Consider the following 19,697-nt stretch of genomic DNA (forward strand, 5'->3'; position numbering starts at 1 on the left):
CAATTTATAAAAAGGAAAAATGTTTGAGTTCCACTACCAATGGAGAAAGGCATTCCAGGGGGTTTCAAATATTCATTCTTATACCAGTATATTCATTATTTTACACTAAAGTGCAAGTGTTTGTGCTGTAAAGCTGTCTGAATCATCTGTTTAAAGTGCCCCAATTATGCTGTTTAATTAAGGTTCCTAATTTTGAATTGGAGGTCTCCAACAATAGGTTTACATGCATCCAATGTAGTCACAAAACACACCGACCCCAAACGTTTGAACAAATTAACTCTTTAAATGTCCATATCTATTAAATTTGGTATTAGCGTGTAACCTCTTTTGAACCCATAAGTTAAAGCTCAAATTAATATTACCTGAATTAAACCTTGAAACAGAACATTATTTTGTTTCAGTTATTGCTTCCTCAGAGTTAAAAACATCAAATGGAAAGTTTCATATGTGACCATACAGTTTTAGAGGAACACCAAATGTATGAAGTAATTCAGAAACCGCTCTGTAGAAATCAGTCAGTTTGTGAAATGATTAAAACCACAAACCAGGAGGTGCAAGAAGCACATGAACCAAAGTAAAAACTGTGTGAAACTCCGTAAACATGATTTATATAAGAATCGTACATACGAGTCTCAATCCTTCCCATTACTGGCTCGGTTGTAGTCAATAATGGATTCAATGAAAGGTCAAAACACATATAGGTGAATTGCTTCACATTTCCTAGTGTAACATAACCTTTAAATAATTAGTTAGGAGAATATTAGGTTTATATATGTTTAACTTAATTTAACTTCCAAGAAGTCTCAGATTTACCAGAATACCTCCGACCGAGAAACAGTAGGTGGTTTGGTTTAAGAGAACATTTGTCTTAAAAAAAGAAAAAGATACTTTAATTAAGCTTTGATTCTGGAAAGGTTATACATGCAGAGGCGTCTGAAAAAAAGACTGATCGCTCATAATGCAAATTATGGTTTTATTCCATTACAGCAAGCGCACGTTTAAAAAAAAAAAAGAAAAAAAAAAGTGTAGTTTCTGTTTTTGTTGAATAGGAAGTTGCGGCAGACTGTATCTACAATGGAAGTTTGTCATCTTCTGCTGTTAGCCCGCCGTGTCTGGAAAAAGCTTTTACTCATTGTGGTTCCTTCTGTCTCCATCACACACAGCTCAAAAAAAAAAAACCCACAAGCCCTAGCCATCTAACATCTTCCTGTAGACATGTGCGAGAGAGGATTCATCTCTCCTCCCCTTTCTGTCTCTCAGTTCATCTCTTCTCCATCCACTCAGCGTGAAGTGCAGCGGCCGAACCTGCTCTCTCAAGGTCACTTTTGATCATCTCCGGGCAGCAAGCGTTATTGAAGTGCATGATACCCTCTTCATGTCTGAGAAAGTCTTTTCTCCAAGGTCACGCTGGGACTGAAGCTGGACTTGAGGAGGTTTTGGGGCTGAGGTTGTAAAAGTTTCACTGCTGAGATTTGGTGGAAACTGGTGGAGAACATTTTATCATTCGTTGTGTTGATTTACAGGTGAGATTCTCTCATTTTTCTGGGCTGGTTTCAACACAAGAACTTGTAATGGAGAATGAGCGTGTGTGTGTGTGTAAATGAGATCAAATCAGAGGGTGGACATGCTTGCTTGTTTCCTCTGCTATAGATAGTAACTCTACCAGTGCAGTTGTCAGAGACTTGATCCTAGTAACTTAAAATGTTTACAACACTTGGATGCCAGCAAGCAATAGCCGTCATTTTACCGTCTCGGTTAACTATAGACCCGATGTAGTCCGGCTTTGAGTAACCCACTTCTAGACAAAATAACCTTGAATTTGGTAACGTCGTTTTTGCCTAAATAACTTGCGAGATGTATGATATTCCATCATGTAAGCAAAGCCAACAGAGATTACAAGGTGTTTGGTTTAGTTTCTTTGGCATGTTCTATGCGTAGCCTATGTCTATTCTTGGGATATGGTTAGACGTCTATTACATTTTCACTGACAGCCCAAATTTTGCCTCGTTTTAGCCTAGACGTCAAGGCTGTGTTTGGACGGCTAATGCAAAATTGCTTGGGGACCCACTTGATAAAGAGATTTAAAAGTACATTTTTGTACATTCTCTCACACAAAAAAAACTGTGTTTAATTTAATAAATTGCATTGTGGCAAAGCAAGCTAACTTGCTCAATTTTGGGAGATAATTATACCTTCAAAAAGGTTATATTGTTGACAGTTATGATATCACTAAACTACGAGGTGTGTCTTTGAATTCAGTGCTGATGTTTCTATAAATAACGACTTTCACTTGTTCACTTACAAAATCGTGCGGTAACGGTTGACATTTCTCTTTGAAGAGTTCTTGAAAGAATGTTAACGTAATTAATGGAACAGTACTGGAAAGGGGACAAATATGATGGTAACAGGGTTGACACACAGTTTGGATACATAATATAAAGTCTTCTAATGTATGTTTAATGTATTATTAAAAAGCCTTGAAGTTGTGTGTCTCCAGGCTCCGTCTCAACCCTGTATCATTACATAAAAATGTGCATCTTCAGAAAAGAAAAATGAAAACTGTGTGTCAACAACCTTGTTATCATATTAATAATCACATTTTTAAACTGTCATCATTACATCATCATCCTTTCAAGACATGAACTTTTTTTTGTTGATCTAACCAAATTTGCTACCATCATATATGTAGAATGAATAAAGACAAAATGCTATTTCCATATTATTTTCCAAAAAGTGCATCCTTGGAAAACACAAATGGCGCCCATTTTGTAGCACGAGTGCAGTGCACAGTTCCAAACCCCAAAAGTTTTTTTTTAATATAGAGTGCTTAACATGGTAAAAAAAAAATGCAGACTAGTCTGATTTTTATGTGTGATCAGCAATCTCCTTATTGCATGACCCATGGTGGTTTTTGACGTCACACGTCTGTGTATTGATTTAAAGGCACAATATGTAAGATTTTTGGACTAAAATATCCAAAATTAAGTAGAACAATATTTTGTTGACTTGTGTACTTAAATTATCCCAAATGTTCCCAACAATGTTTAAATTCAGTGAAATCAGCTATTTTAACCAGTAATGACCCGTGTCCCATACCCTCGATTTCTGGTTTTACTTCCACAGAAACTGATAGAGATGTTTTAATATATTATGTGTTTAAAACAGTTGGTCTTATTGTTTGAATCTCTTGTTTTCTTGATTTACCGCGAGTAACATGTTTAAGAGTAACAAATAACACTACATTGTCAAGTGGCTAACATGGCAAAATCAGAAAGAGCTGTTTTATCAGAATGAAATTAAATAATGCAAATTTAAGTGATCAAACGTAACTGCAACAACATTCAAGTTTAGGGAAGAAGGAGGCAAACGTTGAACGTAACTTTAATCGTAAAACACGCATAAACAACCAAATAAAAGGAGCAGCAGCGGCCGACTGCGGCATATAAGCATAGTGAAAAACAGTAACCTAAAATGTCCCAGTCTCTCGGCGCCACCCTGCTTCATACCACATACAACTTTAATAATTAGCTCATCCAATCCATGAGTCCCATCAGATTGCTTTTCATTGGCTGGTGAGGTAAAGACGACACCTCCCATGATTCCACGCTTATACACTGCGTCATCAAGCTACGTTTGTTATTGTTGAATAAGCGACCTCTAGCGACAAAACGTACATACTTCATGCCTTTAACAGAAGTTATAACTGAAATGACAAAAACATTGACACTGATGATGTAAGGTGAAGACACTGGAGGCACAGTTACAGTTTTTTTTCCTGCACTTACATCATTTTCCTGCAGATTCAGTGTGTGTTTGCCTCAGGATGGGATTTGGTTAGGGAGCGATTATGCCATTCAGAGGAGCTGACAGGAGCTCTAGCCCACCACTCTTCTTTCCAGACCTCCAGCCTGAATCTCAACAGCTCTCAGGGGCGCTCATTAAACCTGTAATTACCATAGCAAAACAAGAATAAAAAAAAGCAGTGTAAACACATTATGTAAGCTACGGGAAAGGAAGTGGACAGGAACTCTCCATTAAAGTAGATTATGTGTTTATCAATACTGTACAGTAACTGCTGACTGAAGATCCTTTCTGTACAAAAGCCAGGAAAATGATTTTGAATAATACTATGGCTAATATTTTGAGAGCGAAACAGTTGTTAGAACATCCCTAACAGTTATTTAAACGTTGCAGCATTACTTTTACTCTCATGGACTTTTGCTTTATTGAACACGCAATTTGATAGTAAAAACATGCAGTGTTTTTCTTTTAAGGGAACACTAAATGTGAACTGTTTGTAATATTTTTCAGCAGCTGTGTGAAGTGCACTTGATTGCATTGAATGTGCACTTGTAGTGAACATCAAATATTAAAAGTATATTTAAAAAAACTGCAGATAATATAATATTAATGAAATAAAAGTCCACTTACAGTGAGTGCACTTTGCTATAATGAAATTTAAAGTTTTACTTTAAAGTACGTTTTAAAAGTTTTAATAACTATGTTTTGTAGAACTTGTCGACTAAACGTAAAGCACTTCATAGTTTTGACGGTAGTGTGTTATTTGATATTACATTGCAGGTTAATATATTTTAATGCAATTGTAAAAAAAATTTAAGTGTGAAATTAAGTGTGGAAAAAAATTACATTCAATTTGCACTAAGTATATTCTTTTAAAGTATATTGTTTCTGTAATAAATACTCTTTAAAATGCTCAAGTGTAATTCTTTTCCACAAGCAACTGGAGTCAGTAAGAACACAATCAAACCATGTGATTCATTACTCACTTTATCTGTTATGGGATTTTCATGTCAAACGTTCTGAACTTGGACGATTTTATAGTAGGCTAAAGTTGAGATTTTCCTTGGTGAACTTCTATGGTACAGTCCCTTTTGTGGTTTGAATCATATGATTTTGAAAACATCGTCATATTTAAGCGTCAGAGATTCAGAGATACACGGCAGATGTTGGGGTGGGGTTCGGTGGTTGTTGTCCTTTAATATTTCAACAACATTACACTCTCAGAAAAAAAAGGTACAAAAGCTGTCACTGTGGCGGTACCTTTTCAAAAGGTACCCCTTTGTACCTAAAGAGTGCATATAAGTCCCTCGAAGGTACATATTGGTACCAAACGTGTACATTTTAGTACCTAAATGGTACATATTAGAACCCTTTTGAAGGGTACTGTCCCAGTGACAGCTTTTGTACCTTTTTTTCTGAGAGTGTAGCCTAAATAATATCCAGTCTAATGTGCGCGGTTTGTCAGTTTCTGTTTGGTGACGCATGATCTTAACTTCAACCACAACCTAGTGTTATCTCTAAAGGGAACACCACATTTCCCATTTAGTCAGTGACGTAAATATGACATAAAAAAACAAAAAAAAAAACAACCTTGACTTATTTTCAGCAAAACAGCCTGACATATTATGAAATGACAGTATAATTTGCATAGACTTCAAAGCAAATGAATCACAGCACATCATCTTCATCGCTCACAACGTTCAGGACTACTCAGTATCGTCACTCGCAGCAGAGTTGAGGCTGTGTCTGATGCAGCTTTTATTTTTAATGTATTGTATGGGGGACTGTTGTGTATTTGCTGGTTCAATCTAATTCTACCTCTAAAAGTCGTCTTTGAAGCTTTGAGAGTGTGTGCTCAGGTTACCCAGCTATTGATTTCTCCTCTGTTTTGCTCGGGTAGGGTTAAGTGCACACATTGCTTAAAACCCGTCGGTCAGTTAGATCTGAATTGAATTTGAGTGTGACGCACTGCTGGTAGGACAATCTCTATAGCAGCTAATGCTGTTAGGACGCCTGTGTTTGATATTGGCAACAGATTTAGGAGGCCATTAAGATCTCAAGGTCTCTTACCCGAAGCGGATCGAGGTCTGTGAATACACTGCATTTTTAAAAAGCTCTTTGGAACTTAAATGTTTTACAAGTCTTTGTTTGCAGCCAAATATCAGGCTACTCTTTCTGAGCTTTTCTTTTACTCTCTCTTACTCTTTCAGGGTCTGAATACTTAGGACCATGTGATATTTCAGTTTTTCTTTTTTAATAAATGTGCAAAAATGTCAGCAATTCGGTGTTTTTCTGTCAATATGGGGTGCTGTGTGTACAATAATGAGGGAAAAAAAATGAACTTAAATGATTTTAGCAAATGGCTGCAATATAACAAGAAGTGAAAAATTTAAGGGGGTCTGAATACTTTCCGTACCCACTGTATAGGGACCAGAGCAGAGGTCAGGATGGCAGAAGCCTCTTGAACACTTTTTGCACTTGTATAGATGACTGCGTCATCAGCATACATTTGAAATTCAACATCAACACAAGTGTTTGGAAGGTCATTTATATATATATAAAGAAAATAATAAGGGACCAAGTATTGACCCTTGAGGCACAGTGTCCTTAAAGACACTTATGACCCTTTTATGTCAGTATAAGTTTTAAAAAGTGCACTTTGTAATAAAGTGAAATTAAATTTTGTTTTAAAGTGCATTTTAAATCATTGTTTTATTAATATTTTGTTGTGCTTTAAAACATATTTTGTTGTGTTGACTAACATACTAAAGCACATTAGTATGTTATTTCATATTGCTATTTAAGTTAATATATTTTAAATGTATTAAATAGCAATTGCATCATTACAAATGTATAATTACAAATAGACATATTTAAATACATGATATGCAAGTTTCAATAGAACTGATCTTAAAGTATATTTTAGTTTATCATAAATTCGTGTCAGTACATTCAACAGTACTTTAAATTGAAATTTGGCTTAAAAGCTTTAGGGTGCTTTCTGGCCCACTTAAGTATAAGTCTTAAGTACAATTTCTAAATATGTAATTCAATAATTGTATTGTCTTTGAAATAGGCTAAATAATCTAAATTTAAACTATAATACACTTTCATTTAATTGTAATTAACAGGCAATTAGGTGTACAGAAACATTACATTCAGTTCACACTTAAAACTACACTATGCCCACAGTGTATTTTGCGGAAGAACGTTGTTTTGGTTGTGCTTCGGCTCTGCGTGACTGTGCGGATGAATATGGTTATCCAGCCCGATCTCACGGGAAAACGTACAAATTCTAAGAGGTGGCTTATTCGTACGAATTCATACGACCTGACTTTTGCAAAATCGTACATATTTTACGAATTGGCCAATTCGTATGAATTCATACGAATGACCTACCCCTGACCCCGCCCCTAAACCTACCCATCACGTGGGTTTAGACAAATCGTACAAATTCGTACGAGTGAGGTCGTACGAATTAGCCAACTTTTTATCATTCGTACGAATTCGTACGAATTGGTCGTGAGATAGCGTTATTGCTCATAAAACAAGCCACTAGAAGGCAAGCCTGCAACTTTTAGCCAAAAAAAAAAAAGTAACAATGCTAACGGTGCTATCATGTGTCGGTACGCAGGGAAAGAGACCAGAGGATGTTATTTTGGTGAATGGATGAAATGAGAAGAGGCTTCACTAGGCTGAATAATCTGCTTTTGTGAGGAAATATCTAATCATTTAATGAATTGATTGTCTGTCCACTACTCTTCAACATGTTTTACGCTAAACAGTACTTTTTTGGGGGAACGATATGTAGATTTTACTTTGATAAAAAGGTTATTTTATAAGAAAAGGCAGAGTAGGGAATGTCGCGACAGAAGACTCATTACCATCGTATGCAGAGGTGGACAAAGTACACAACTTCCTTACTTGAGTGAAAGTACAGATAGGCCTACTACTGGTCAAATATTACTCCGTTACAAGTAAAAGTTGTAAAGACTGATTTTTACTTAAGTAAAAGTGCAGAAGTACTTGTTTTTAAAAGTACTTAAGCATCACAAGTAAATGTCAATGCATTGTTTTATTATTGTTGCATTTTTGTATGTAATACTTACAGTATGCCTCTGAATCTATGCCTGCCTACCTACCCTCATATCAATATCAAATTTATTTCTAAAACAGTTCCAGTAGTGGGATTGAATGTGAGATTGAATAAGCACACTCAATAACGTCCACAATGGTTTCGAACACCCAAATGGCTGTTCCCTCAAATAGTGCCCCATTTAAAGTTTTTTGGCTTTTAGTATGAATGTGTTAGCCATACTGTTATCTATAAGCTATGTGCTTCAAAAAAAAAAAAAAAAAAACACAGAATTTGCATTTAGAAGACCAAAAAAATGAAAATCATATTGATGTCTGAATCCAACGCCAGATTGACATTAATCAGTCGGGTTCTGACGTCAACTCGAATTTGATTTCCAACCAAAATGCAACCCCTGCAACCAAAATCATCCCCTGACTGACGTTACTACTTTCTACTCAAGGACCTTGACAGAAATGTAGTGGAGTAAAAAGTACGATATTTGTCTTTCAAATGTAGTGAAGTTAAAGTAAAATGTTTCCAGAAAAAATAATACTCAAAAAGTGTACTTAAGTGCAGTACTCAAGTAAATGTACTTTGTTACTGTCCACCATGTGATGAATATTGAATGATATTGTAGAAAGTCAAAAATACAGATGTTTTCTTTCTTTGGCTTTTAGGTTTTACCAGTTATGATAAGACTGCATGCATGTATATGATGCTGATATTATGCATTTTAATGAATAAAGAGAAAAACATAGATATTTGCACTCTTTTTTCCGCAGTAAAACATATTTCACAAACAATGCAGTCCTGTTGTACCTTCACTAGCGATATAACACCAAATTTAGAACATTTATTCACAAGACCAACACAAGAAACAACTGTAACTGACTGTCATAAAACTTTGAACGGCGGGTACTGCTACTGAGGTGCTTCATGTGATCCAAGTTAGCCATTACGCTAAGAGATTCAGACCCTCTCATCTCCCTATAATAAGACGATCTCTGATTTTACAAGTTTAGATGGAAAGGATCTCAAGCTGACTAGCTGAAGATGCTACCGTAGCTTTACCCATTAATAGACACGGTACTTACTTGAAAATAAATTCCAGCACAGCGCTAGAACAACCATAATGAAATGAGCCTTCACAGTAGATAATGCTTAACAATTAACTCTCTGAGAGAGCAACATATGGCGATTTATCTGTTCAATAAAATAACTTACCCATTGAGTAATAAGAAACACCGCGCATCACCTTTACAACATTTCAAATGGGTGATTTCCCGGAGGTTCAAGATGTCCCCCAACATTCCCCCAGGCACTAGTACCTATAGCAGTTATGGCTCATTTGGGCTCAAGACACAATTTCAAAAACCTTTTATTTAAGTTATAGGCTACGTGAATTTTGAACAATACCCGTTCTTGTCTTAGGACAACTTTGATGAACTTTTTTTGATCCACTTCAAATGTTGACTGCTGTATTATAGGTATAGGTTGGAATTTGAACCTTTCTCACCCCTTTTTCTTGGAAATAAAATGGATGCCACACAAGGAAAGGGATTTCACTAGACACACAGACAGGCGTATCCTGATGCTTTTGGTGAAATTACTTTTCCATATCTGATCTGTGATGACTGACGGTTTCAGATTTGGGATTTTTTTTGTGACAAATTGCAGAAGACATTTGGGGAACAAATAAAACTCCCTAAAGTACCTTATATTATTTGGATCAGTTTTGATTCTTGATTTTAGACATCACATTTATGTTCTTAGCACATGCCTACTAACATTACGCAAATCACATTACTAGCACAGGCAGCTGAAAGTAGTTGCTTTCCTGTGCAGAAACTGGGCCCATGATGAGTGGTTGTTTGCTCTGCGGTCCATCTCAAATAAGCCCACCTCATTTTCCCACCAAGGTCTAGTTTTGGTCTTACATTTAGATACGCATGACCTCTCCTCAACAAACCACTGGTTTCACAGACGGGGCTTAGATTATGCCAGGAGTGGGCTTTGGCTAAATTAGGTCATTTAAGTATAGTTTTATTTTTAAACGTGCCTTAGAAAAAAACATTACTAGAATGCATCTTGTGACAAAACAATTTCAAAGATATTTTAAGATATGTCAGTGCAATTTCCTTAAACATAAGACAGCTCAAATATGCATTTTAGCCTGGGACTATAGGCTTAAGCCTTGTCTGTGAAATCGGGCAGTAGCGAACAGGAGTCCAAACAGTGATTCTGGTGTTTCAAGTAACAGTTCGCTTCATTTGAGGTATTATTCATGTCTGAAGCTGAAATGAAACAAGATGAGTTATGCATCAAAGTTTAATAGTTAAGATTAAGGGTATAATCAGTATCAGTATGAGCAATACTAGTAGTGATGCTTGTCTATCAGGATATCAACAAGAACAGGATATAGTAGTCCAAGTGTAGCTATACGTATTTTTCCTGGTGTATAAATAAAGGTCCTGAAAAGATCCTTTATTTTTTTTTATTTTTTTTTACTGTGGTTGAGCTGTGTGCTTTTCTCACTGGTCTTGCACTGAAGAGCACGAATTGAAGAGCTGCAAACCCTTCATGTGGAGACCGGCAGCTGTGTAAGTCGGCAACAGTATCTTGAATTGAATTCGAGCAGAGACTGGCAGGAAGTGAAAAGACTGTCTAAATGTTAAAAGCAAGCTGAGCAATATGAACTCAAGGGAATATATAGGGGACATGCAGGTAGTACTGAATGTCTAGCTGTGACATAATTTAAGCAGCACAGACATGAACCTTAGACATTTTAAAATGATATATGAATGGCATCTTTAAACCGGGTCGCGTCGGCGCGTTTTGTTGGATTTTTTTCCCCACATAGCAGCAAAATAGACTTAAAATACTCCGTCATTTATGGTCATACAGACTTAAGAAATATGAAAAAGTAAACTGTTAAATGTCCACTTACAATTTAAACAAAACATTGTGCTTTTGTAAAATAAAGAAAATAAACAGGGTATGCTTTCTGCCTCTCCGTGAACTTTTTTACTGGTGCACGTCTCTAAACTTTACCAAAACTCAGCGAATACTAGTCACACAGGTAAGAACAATTAAATGATCTAATTCAAAACGAAACCAAATATTCTCTGTTTATGTAATCTGTAGGAAAAGATTGAGATGTCAGTCGTTCTCATGGCAACTCATTACTCATTAGCAGATGGTCTGCTAATGTGAACAACGCCCACTGAGGGCGCGAACTACGCAAATGGTCTGAGGCAATCCATGCAAACCTGTGAACGCCCACATCAACTAGATAAAACACATCAAGTTTTATCAGATTCGTCATCTTGCGAGTCGCGGCGCTGTGAGGAATAATAATAATAGCATAATAGTATTATAATCCTGGAAAACAAACTACCTCAGAAGTGCTGGTTTTGGTTTCATTTCGAGGAGCAACGGATCCGAGGATTGTGAATAGTAAGTTATTTATTATTAAATATGAATGTTTAGACAAGATTTTGTTACTAGGTTTGGATAGATTATAAAGTTGTTTACAGTAAAATAGAATACTGTCACACCAAATAAGCTTTTGTTCGCCAATTCTGCTCATATGTTAAATATATAGTAGCCTATGTTTTGTCAAAAATAAAGTAGGTAGGCCTATATTGAATTATCAACTAAGATGATATTATAGTGTTTGTTCCAATTCAAACTAATGAATCCTTAACTTTGAAATACATATGATAAAATGTTTGCCTTTTACAAAGAAAGATTGCACTTGAAATATTGTTAAAATTTTAATTGTTGTTGATTTACACGTGAAAACTATTTAATAAAATAGCAAAAAATATAAACAAATGTTGATGTAAACAACATTTTTACAGGTCTTATAAATAGGTCTTAACAAAATCTTAATAAGCCTTCTCATTAAATAATTATTGTGTTTTATTAGTGAAAAATTTGGGGAGAGGATAAATATTCCAAAACTTTCTGAAAATACAGTAGGCTATGAGAATTAACTGCACAATTACTAGAAATGTTTACCTTGAATATTAGCCTATACCTCGCATTATTTCTTGTGGTTCACTCTCAGTGACATACTTGACTGAAAGGTTTTTCCAATACCGGTGCCAAATCGATACTTTTAAAATGGTACCGGTGCCTAAACGGTGCTTGAACCGATACTTAAAAAAAAAAGAAAAAAAGGGAGCCTCAAAACGATGGTGAATGAAATTAAAGAACGGCTTTTTTATAAAAAAAAAAAAAAAAAGTTTTATTAACTTTTTTAAAGTATATACACTCACCTAAAGGATTATTAGGAACACCTGTTCAATTTCTCATTAATGCAATTATCTAATCAACCAATCACATGGCAGTTGCTTCAATGCATTTAGGGGTGTGGTCCTGGTCAAGACAATCTCCTGAACTCCAAACTGAATGTCAGAATGGGAAAGAAAAGTGATTTAAGCAATTTTGAGCGTGGCATGGTTGTTGGTGCCAGACGGGCCGGTCTGAGTATTTCACAATCTGCTCAGTTACTGGGATTTTCACGCACAACCATTTCTAGGGTTTCCAAAGAATGGTGTGAAAAGGGAAAAACATCCAGTATGCGGCAGTCCTGTGGGCGAAAATGCCTTGTTGATGCTAGAGGTCAGAGGAGAATGGGCCGACTGATTCAAGCTGATAGAAGAGCAACTTTGACTGAAATAACCACTCGTTACAACCGAGGTATGCAGCAAAGCATTTGTGAAGCCACAACACGCACAACCTTGAGGCGGATGGGCTACAACAGCAGAGACCCCACCGGGTACCACTCATCTCCACTACAAATAGGAAAAAGAGGCTACAATTTGCACGAGCTCACCAAAATTGGACAGTTGAAGACTGGAAAAATGTTGCCTGGTCTGATGAGTCTTGATTTCTGTTGAGACATTCAGATGGTAGAGTCAGAATTTGGCGTAAACAGAATGAGAACATGGATCCATCATGCCTTGTTACCACTATGCAGGCTGGTGGTGGTGGTGTAATGGTGCGGGGGATGTTTTCTTGGCACACTTTAGGCCCCTTAGTGCCAATTGGGCATCGTTTAAATGCCACGGCCTACCTGAGCATTGTTTCTGACCATGTCCATCCCTTTATGACCACCATGTACCCATCCTCTGATGGCTACTTCCAGCAGGATAATGCACCATGTCACAAAGCTCGAATCATTTCAAATTGGTTTCTTGAACATGACAATGAGTTCACTGTACTAAAATGGCCCCCACAGTCACCAGATCTCAACCCAATAGAGCATCTTTGGGATGTGGTGGAACGGGAGCTTCGTGCCCTGGATGTGCATCCCACAAATCTCCATCAACTGCAAGATGCTATCCTATCAATATGGGCCAACATTTCTAAAGAATGCTTTCAGCACCTTGTTGAATCAATGCCACGTAGAATTAAGGCAGTTCTGAAGGCGAAAGGGGGTCAAACACAGTATTAGTATGGTGTTCCTAATAATCCTTTAGGTGAGTGTATATATACAGAACTTACAAAAAAAAAAAATAGGGTTAGCACCACACCCTAAATACAATAATTTAACCTAAATAACACTACAGTAGTAGGCCTACTAATTACAGCAAAGTAGTCTGTATTCTTGGTATGCTACAAACCAGCTTTAAATTTCAGTAATTCTGTTATATAACATGCAACACAGACGTGCTACGCTTAAACACTACGTGAAAAAACTCGAGGCCCAGAGAGAAGGAAATGAACAGTGGAATAAAGTCGTTATTTTTGTTTTTTTTTGCGCACAAAAAGTATTCTCGTCGCTTTATAAACTTAAGATTGAGCCACTGGAGTCACTTGGACTATATTAATGATATGGGTGAGTAATTACTGACAGAATTTCAAGGACCCGCAAAACACTTTAGACCCCTAAGGGTTAAGAGATAATTCAAAGTGTATGGCTCATCACTCGTGTTAACGGAGAAAATACATGGCATGTGTGCAGCATTTGCACAGATGCAAAGGCTCTGCTGACAAATATTGATGATGTCAAAGATCTGTGCAGGCAAAAAAAATAAGTTGAAGCTTAAATCTATTATAAAGCCACTCAGTCCAGGCACATTTCACAAAACTTTTCTTTCCCTGCCGGTACAAAAGAACACGTTTGCTCAACCGTGAAATTAAGTTTAACACCAAGCGTGACATTTTGCCTTTAAAATCAACAACATATCATAAAATATATAGCAAACAGACAAGGAAAGAATGCTGGTCCCAGAGTTAACAGATTACTTTCATCCTGTCTGGGTAATTATGCAATATTTGAGTGTTTATATCCAAGCATATATGAAACCTCTATTGAGCAGCCTACAATAATATCAGAGTAATATTTTTGTTTTGTTTAATTCTCCATCATAATCATGGCACACGCAGCTAGTAGTACTGGGGATGACATTTTGCTACCCATTGGGGTTTTAATTAATTTAAATTACCTTTCAATAAATCATTGCTGTTTGTTTTGGCTGCATGGTTAAACATTGCACCTTGACTTAGTAAGAAGTAACAGGATCATGTGTGTTGTTCCGTTCTCACTGAAACCACAGACATTCTGCAATTTGCAGCAACCACAATTCTGTTATCATCAACTGGAGTTTGGATTTTTAAGATGTGCATGATAACCAATATAAATGATCTCATTTATGAATGAGTAGTTAATGAGCACATGTAGTCTGTCACCCTTTCAATAGATTCATTTTTCATCCCTGTCATTGCAATTAAAATTACCACCTGAAAGTGATTACTTACAGAGAGGACCTTTTTAAACATCACTATATTGTGCACCATGACAACATCTGCATCAATAATCAACAGCAACAACGTCTAGCCGAGGTTAACCGCATCATAGCTAAATGAGAGCTAAAAAACAAAACAAAAAAAAACTCTTAAAGGTCAGTGGCTTACCACAATTTCACATGTACTAAAAGTACTGATCAGTATTTGTCATGCAAACTGAAAAGTAGCTGTGCAGTATGCTTTAATGATGCTTATTAAACTAGCAACACTAAATGCAGCCACTAGGCTATTTTGTAATGTTGTAAATTTAGGTACTACTCCCATTTAGGTACTACTCCCATACATCCATCAATGTATTTGTGGTGGTTACAAAGGTCTGACTACAAGTAATACAGTTAAACTATGCAACAGTAAATTATGCAAGGACTGTGGTCAATTTAGCTATTTATACCAGTATAAACAATTTTCCATTGAATTGAGATTCAAATTATGAATTTGAACTAAAAACAGGGTTCAAGGAGGTAGATTTCAAACAGGATGTAGAATTACAATTACATTAATTCGAATTTAAAAATGAATTTTCTGATGTAGAAATGTGTGGTTTTAGCTCAATGTATTCTATAATCAAAAGATTAACATTTTTCTGAAAGCAATTTGTGATTATCAGAAGGTTGAGTTAATTTTTTTTAACTTCACATATGCCTGAATGTATTTTTCAGAGAAATAATATAAATGTATGTGTATAATTTCCTGTAATTGGTAATACTAAAAATTAGAAGCATTGCGTGAAGTGGTGCAGATCGAGGCTACAGTTTGAAGCAAATGTGCCATATTTTGTCAAGGCTTCGAAAAACAATCCGAGACCCGTCTCCACGGTCACCCGTAGTGGTCAGAACAGAAATGCAACAAAAACCCGGGCCAAACATGCATAAAACACCTTTTGCTATTTATTTTTTAAAGTAAAATCTTTCAAATGCATTTATCTAATCATCTAATAAGATTATCAAGTGTCTATATGTTCTTTTATCAATTGTCAGGGTTTGTTTTGTTTGGTCACTTGAAAACCCACAGCCAGTTGTTCATTGGTTCTCAGTGACTCCTCATGATTCATGGGTTGACCGAGATCATCGCCCTCAGCGGTGAACCACTGAAATTTCGAAGTGTTTCGAAACAGTTATGACGTAATGAAGCCTCGTTTACTGAAATCACGTGACTCTGGCAGTTTGATACACGCTTCAAACCATTGATTTGGAATAAAAGATTCGTAAAGCTTTCGAAGCTTCATGAAGCAGTGTTTTGAAATTGCCATCACTAATTGCATGTAGAATTCACTATCCAACTGATTAAATTTAAGCTTTCTTTGTGCACACAGATTATGATGAACGCAATATCCAACGCTAGCAACTCATCATGTGTGATCATGAACCCGTCGGCAGGTCCCCTGCTGATGTCCATCTACATCATCGCCTTCATCCTGGGACTGCTGTTCATCCTGGTAACCATTGGTCCCATAATTCAGCAGATCTGCAGAAAGAACGTTCTAGGGATCTACCTTCTCAGCCTCTCTGTCTCGGATCTCCTGTACATCCTTACCATGCCTCTGTGGATCTATTATTTAAGCAACAACCACAAATGGACCCTTGGCCAGGGACTCTGTAGTCTGGCTGGCTTCTTTTACTACTCCAACCTGTACATTAGCATCTATATCCTCTGCTGCATCTCCATCGATCGCTGCCTGGCCATCACCTTCCCTCTGCGAGTCAAAGCTTTCCGCCGCCAGCGCTACGCCTGGATCATCTGTGGGCTGGTCTACATTTTTGTCATGGCCTTGCACTGTTTGGTGCTGTACCTGGACAAGCTGCCAGATCCGCTGGACGACGGCTACCAGAGGTGCTACGAAACCTTCCCCATGACAGAACCCATCGCGATGTTCAACCTGATACGGGTCGGAATTGGTTTCATCTTGCCGCTGGTGGTCATCTCGGTCTGCTACTGTTTGATCGCATCCAAGGTGCAGCAAAGTAGAGGGGTTCATGAGCAAGGCAAGCGCAAAGTCAGGCTTTTGTCAATGGGAGTCATTGGCATTTTCTTGTTCTGCTTTGCACCGTACCACATCCTCTTGATGATACGGTCCATCGCTTTCTTTGCTGTGGGAGATAAACAAAGCTGCATCTTTGAGCAAGCGACGTACTTACCCTTCACTTGCTCCCTTGCGCTATCCAGCCTGAACAGCGTGGTGGACCCAGTGCTCTATGTTTTGGCAAGTAACGGAGTGAGGGAGGACATGAGGTTGTTCTGTTGGAAAACCAAGCAGAGTCAAGCAACAAGATGCAGTATTGTTGATTCCAAGTGGAGGACAAGAGTAAACAACTTGTGTTAAAACCTGACAGCATTGTATATTTGTGCACACTGTTTTTGCACCCATGCAGGAATTGTGTAAATCAGTTACCAGCACAAAATCGCCCAAACCGCTTGTGCTGCCAATACAGGCACAATCTTGCGGATGGGTTCTGAGTGTTAAGTTTGTTGAGGGACGACAAACATGATCTGGCGTACTTTTCTGGAACTCCACCACTGCGATCCAGACTCCTGAATTGACTTTTTAACATGCTGAAAGGCGCTCGACTACACTGGATTATAATGCTTTTCTTTATCATTCGATGAATAACTGCTGACATGACTGCAACGCTTGCATTCTGCAGGTGGTTTTAGGTAAAAAAAAAAAAAGCACCAAGGTTTGTGAGTAAAGCTAATCTATAATAAGCCTAGTTTACATAGAACTCAATGACATGTACTGACAATACTGATGTTGCATCGTTTTAGTGCATTTAGCACCTGTTTAAACTGGATTGTGGTGATAATGCTGTTTTTGTGCTAAAATACTGTGTGCAAAAAGGATTGTTTAGTGAATTAGCCACTCTATGCAAGTGTTATCATAATAATAATAATAATTCATAAAAAAAAATATATAGTGCTTTTCTCTGAACTCATTTGTGATATGGCTGCTGGCTGATTGAGGGTTTAGGGGCTACAAGTGTTGAAGTCGAGACTAGATCATTTGTGTCAGTCAAGACAGAGAGCAGTTGCATAAAGACAGTTACTACCCAGACAGCAACATAGTGTCGGCCCAGATCCGGCCCACATTCGGACCGTGTGGAATCCACCTGTACCAGATGTGGGCCGACACACTATGTTGCTGTGTTAAGACTGAGTCAGACCAACTAGCAGTTAGCCAAGGGGTAATTGTTTGGGTTCAAATTAGATCAATCTACCTGTTTAAGTAACTTGCTTAAAAAAAGCTATGACCAGTCTTAAATAAAAAAAATACAGATCACTCTAAATTGTAATTTAGACACATGCATTTTCTGTAAAGCTGCTTTGAAACAATATGTATTGTGAAAAATGCTATATAAATAAATGTGACTTGAATTAAATATAGGCTACTGGGGGGTGGGATATATGCCTCGCACTCAGCACACATAAAGCTTGCCGCAAAGCACTGGCAAAAGTAGCCTAATGATTATAATGTGTCGGGGAAAAAAATAGCAAGGAGACATTTTAATTGTTTATCGATAAACTAGTGTTTTTTGAGTCTGTGTTGGCTGCAAAAGATGAAGATGACGATGCTGACTCATGACTTGTCATCTCTGCAGTATAGTGAACGTGCGCGTGCCTATAGAGAAATGCACCTTTTATTTGGATTACATAATCAAACTTTTTGTTTAGAATTGTTTCGTTTAAAAGTAGACATATTTTAAGCTTCTATTGCCTATTCTTATGTCTGTGAGGCAATCCTATACGCTGAGTTTCGGTACATTTGTGACGCGCTCCAGTACTTCTTGCAGTTGAAGATGGATCAACTTTCTGCTCATACGTTTATTCGTAGTAATAGAAGTAGAAGTGCTTCGTCAGGTTTGTCATGTTACCAGTCTAGGCAGCAATTATCTTGTCGCAAATATTGCATAGACGCTGCTGGCATCGAGTTTGGTGAAACATAGCCACACTTTTGATCTTTTCACACACTTTTTTGATATTTTCCATCTATGGGGGTTGGGACGCTTACACACACACACACTACAGCCTCACTGCCAGCCACGTCTCTTTTGGCAACCGCGTAAACTAGTTTTTTTCATGCTGCATGCTTATTGGCTCACTGACGTTAACGAGATTAACTCCTTAGGTATCGAAATTTGGTACCGAAAAATAAGACATGTTTCGATAGCAACTCAATAGTATCGAGGCAATTTGACCAGTACCTGAAAAGTATCGAACTTGATACCCAGCCCTAACATCGGCTGTACACTCGCTATTGCGGTGCAATGTGGGATAGAATGAGTGCACTCGATTACGTCCACTATGGTTACGGACACCAGTGCAAATGGCTGCCATTTGAGGGGGGCGATTTCGGATTCAGCCCAAGACTAAATTTTCATGGTCTTGTCATGGACTTGGGATCATGTGGACTCATGTGTCTTGACTTGGACTCAACTCTCTACTGGTCTCAGTCCTGACTTAGATTCATATTAACTGGTCTTGACCAAAACACTGCTGTCTACATTTTCTTTTCTTTCTTTTTTTTTTAAAAACTCAGACTCAGTCTAGTGTCAAAAAAAGATTAATTACTTCACTGTTATATAGATGGGGTATCTGTTTACAAATTATGGATTTGCAGTGAAACAGGACCTGGATCTCTGTCTTTTAAGGACCCTTGAATCACTTGATCTTTCTGTTTGAGAGCCGTATTCAGCCCAAGTGTTGTTGTTGTGGGATAAAGCCTCACTTGTTTGTCCTGTTTAATTCACAGACGACTCTAAATTATAATTTTATTTATTTATACTATAAACTTCCAAATACATACCATGAGCCAGGACATTGTTTATTATAATTCCGATTGTATTTGTCTGAAAGAAGAATGTCATATAGGCCTACACTTAGAATGGCTTCAGGGCGAGTAAATCATGGGCTAATTCTCATTTTTGGGTGAACTATCCCTTCAAATAAGATTTAGCCATTAAATATTTAATCTGAATGTTAAAAAACAACCTGTTGCAATGTAAGC

General features: G+C 37.3%; 1 protein-coding gene across 1 annotated transcript; it reads left to right on the top strand.

Moving 5' to 3' along the window:
* Positions 1-1,263: 1,263 nt before the first annotated feature.
* On the top strand, positions 1,264-17,352 carry gpr184 (G protein-coupled receptor 184). Its single transcript, XM_084418076.1, has 2 exons — positions 1,264-1,523; positions 16,011-17,352. Exon 2 carries the CDS (start codon positions 16,014-16,016, stop codon positions 17,016-17,018), a length of 1,005 nt encoding a protein of 334 aa, XP_084274202.1. The 5' UTR covers positions 1,264-1,523; positions 16,011-16,013; the 3' UTR covers positions 17,019-17,352.
* The last annotated feature ends 2,345 nt before the right edge of the window (positions 17,353-19,697 follow it).

Source organism: Rutilus rutilus, assembly GCF_951802725.1.
Source record: "Rutilus rutilus genome assembly, chromosome: 9".
Taxonomy (NCBI): Eukaryota; Metazoa; Chordata; class Actinopteri; order Cypriniformes; family Leuciscidae; genus Rutilus; species Rutilus rutilus.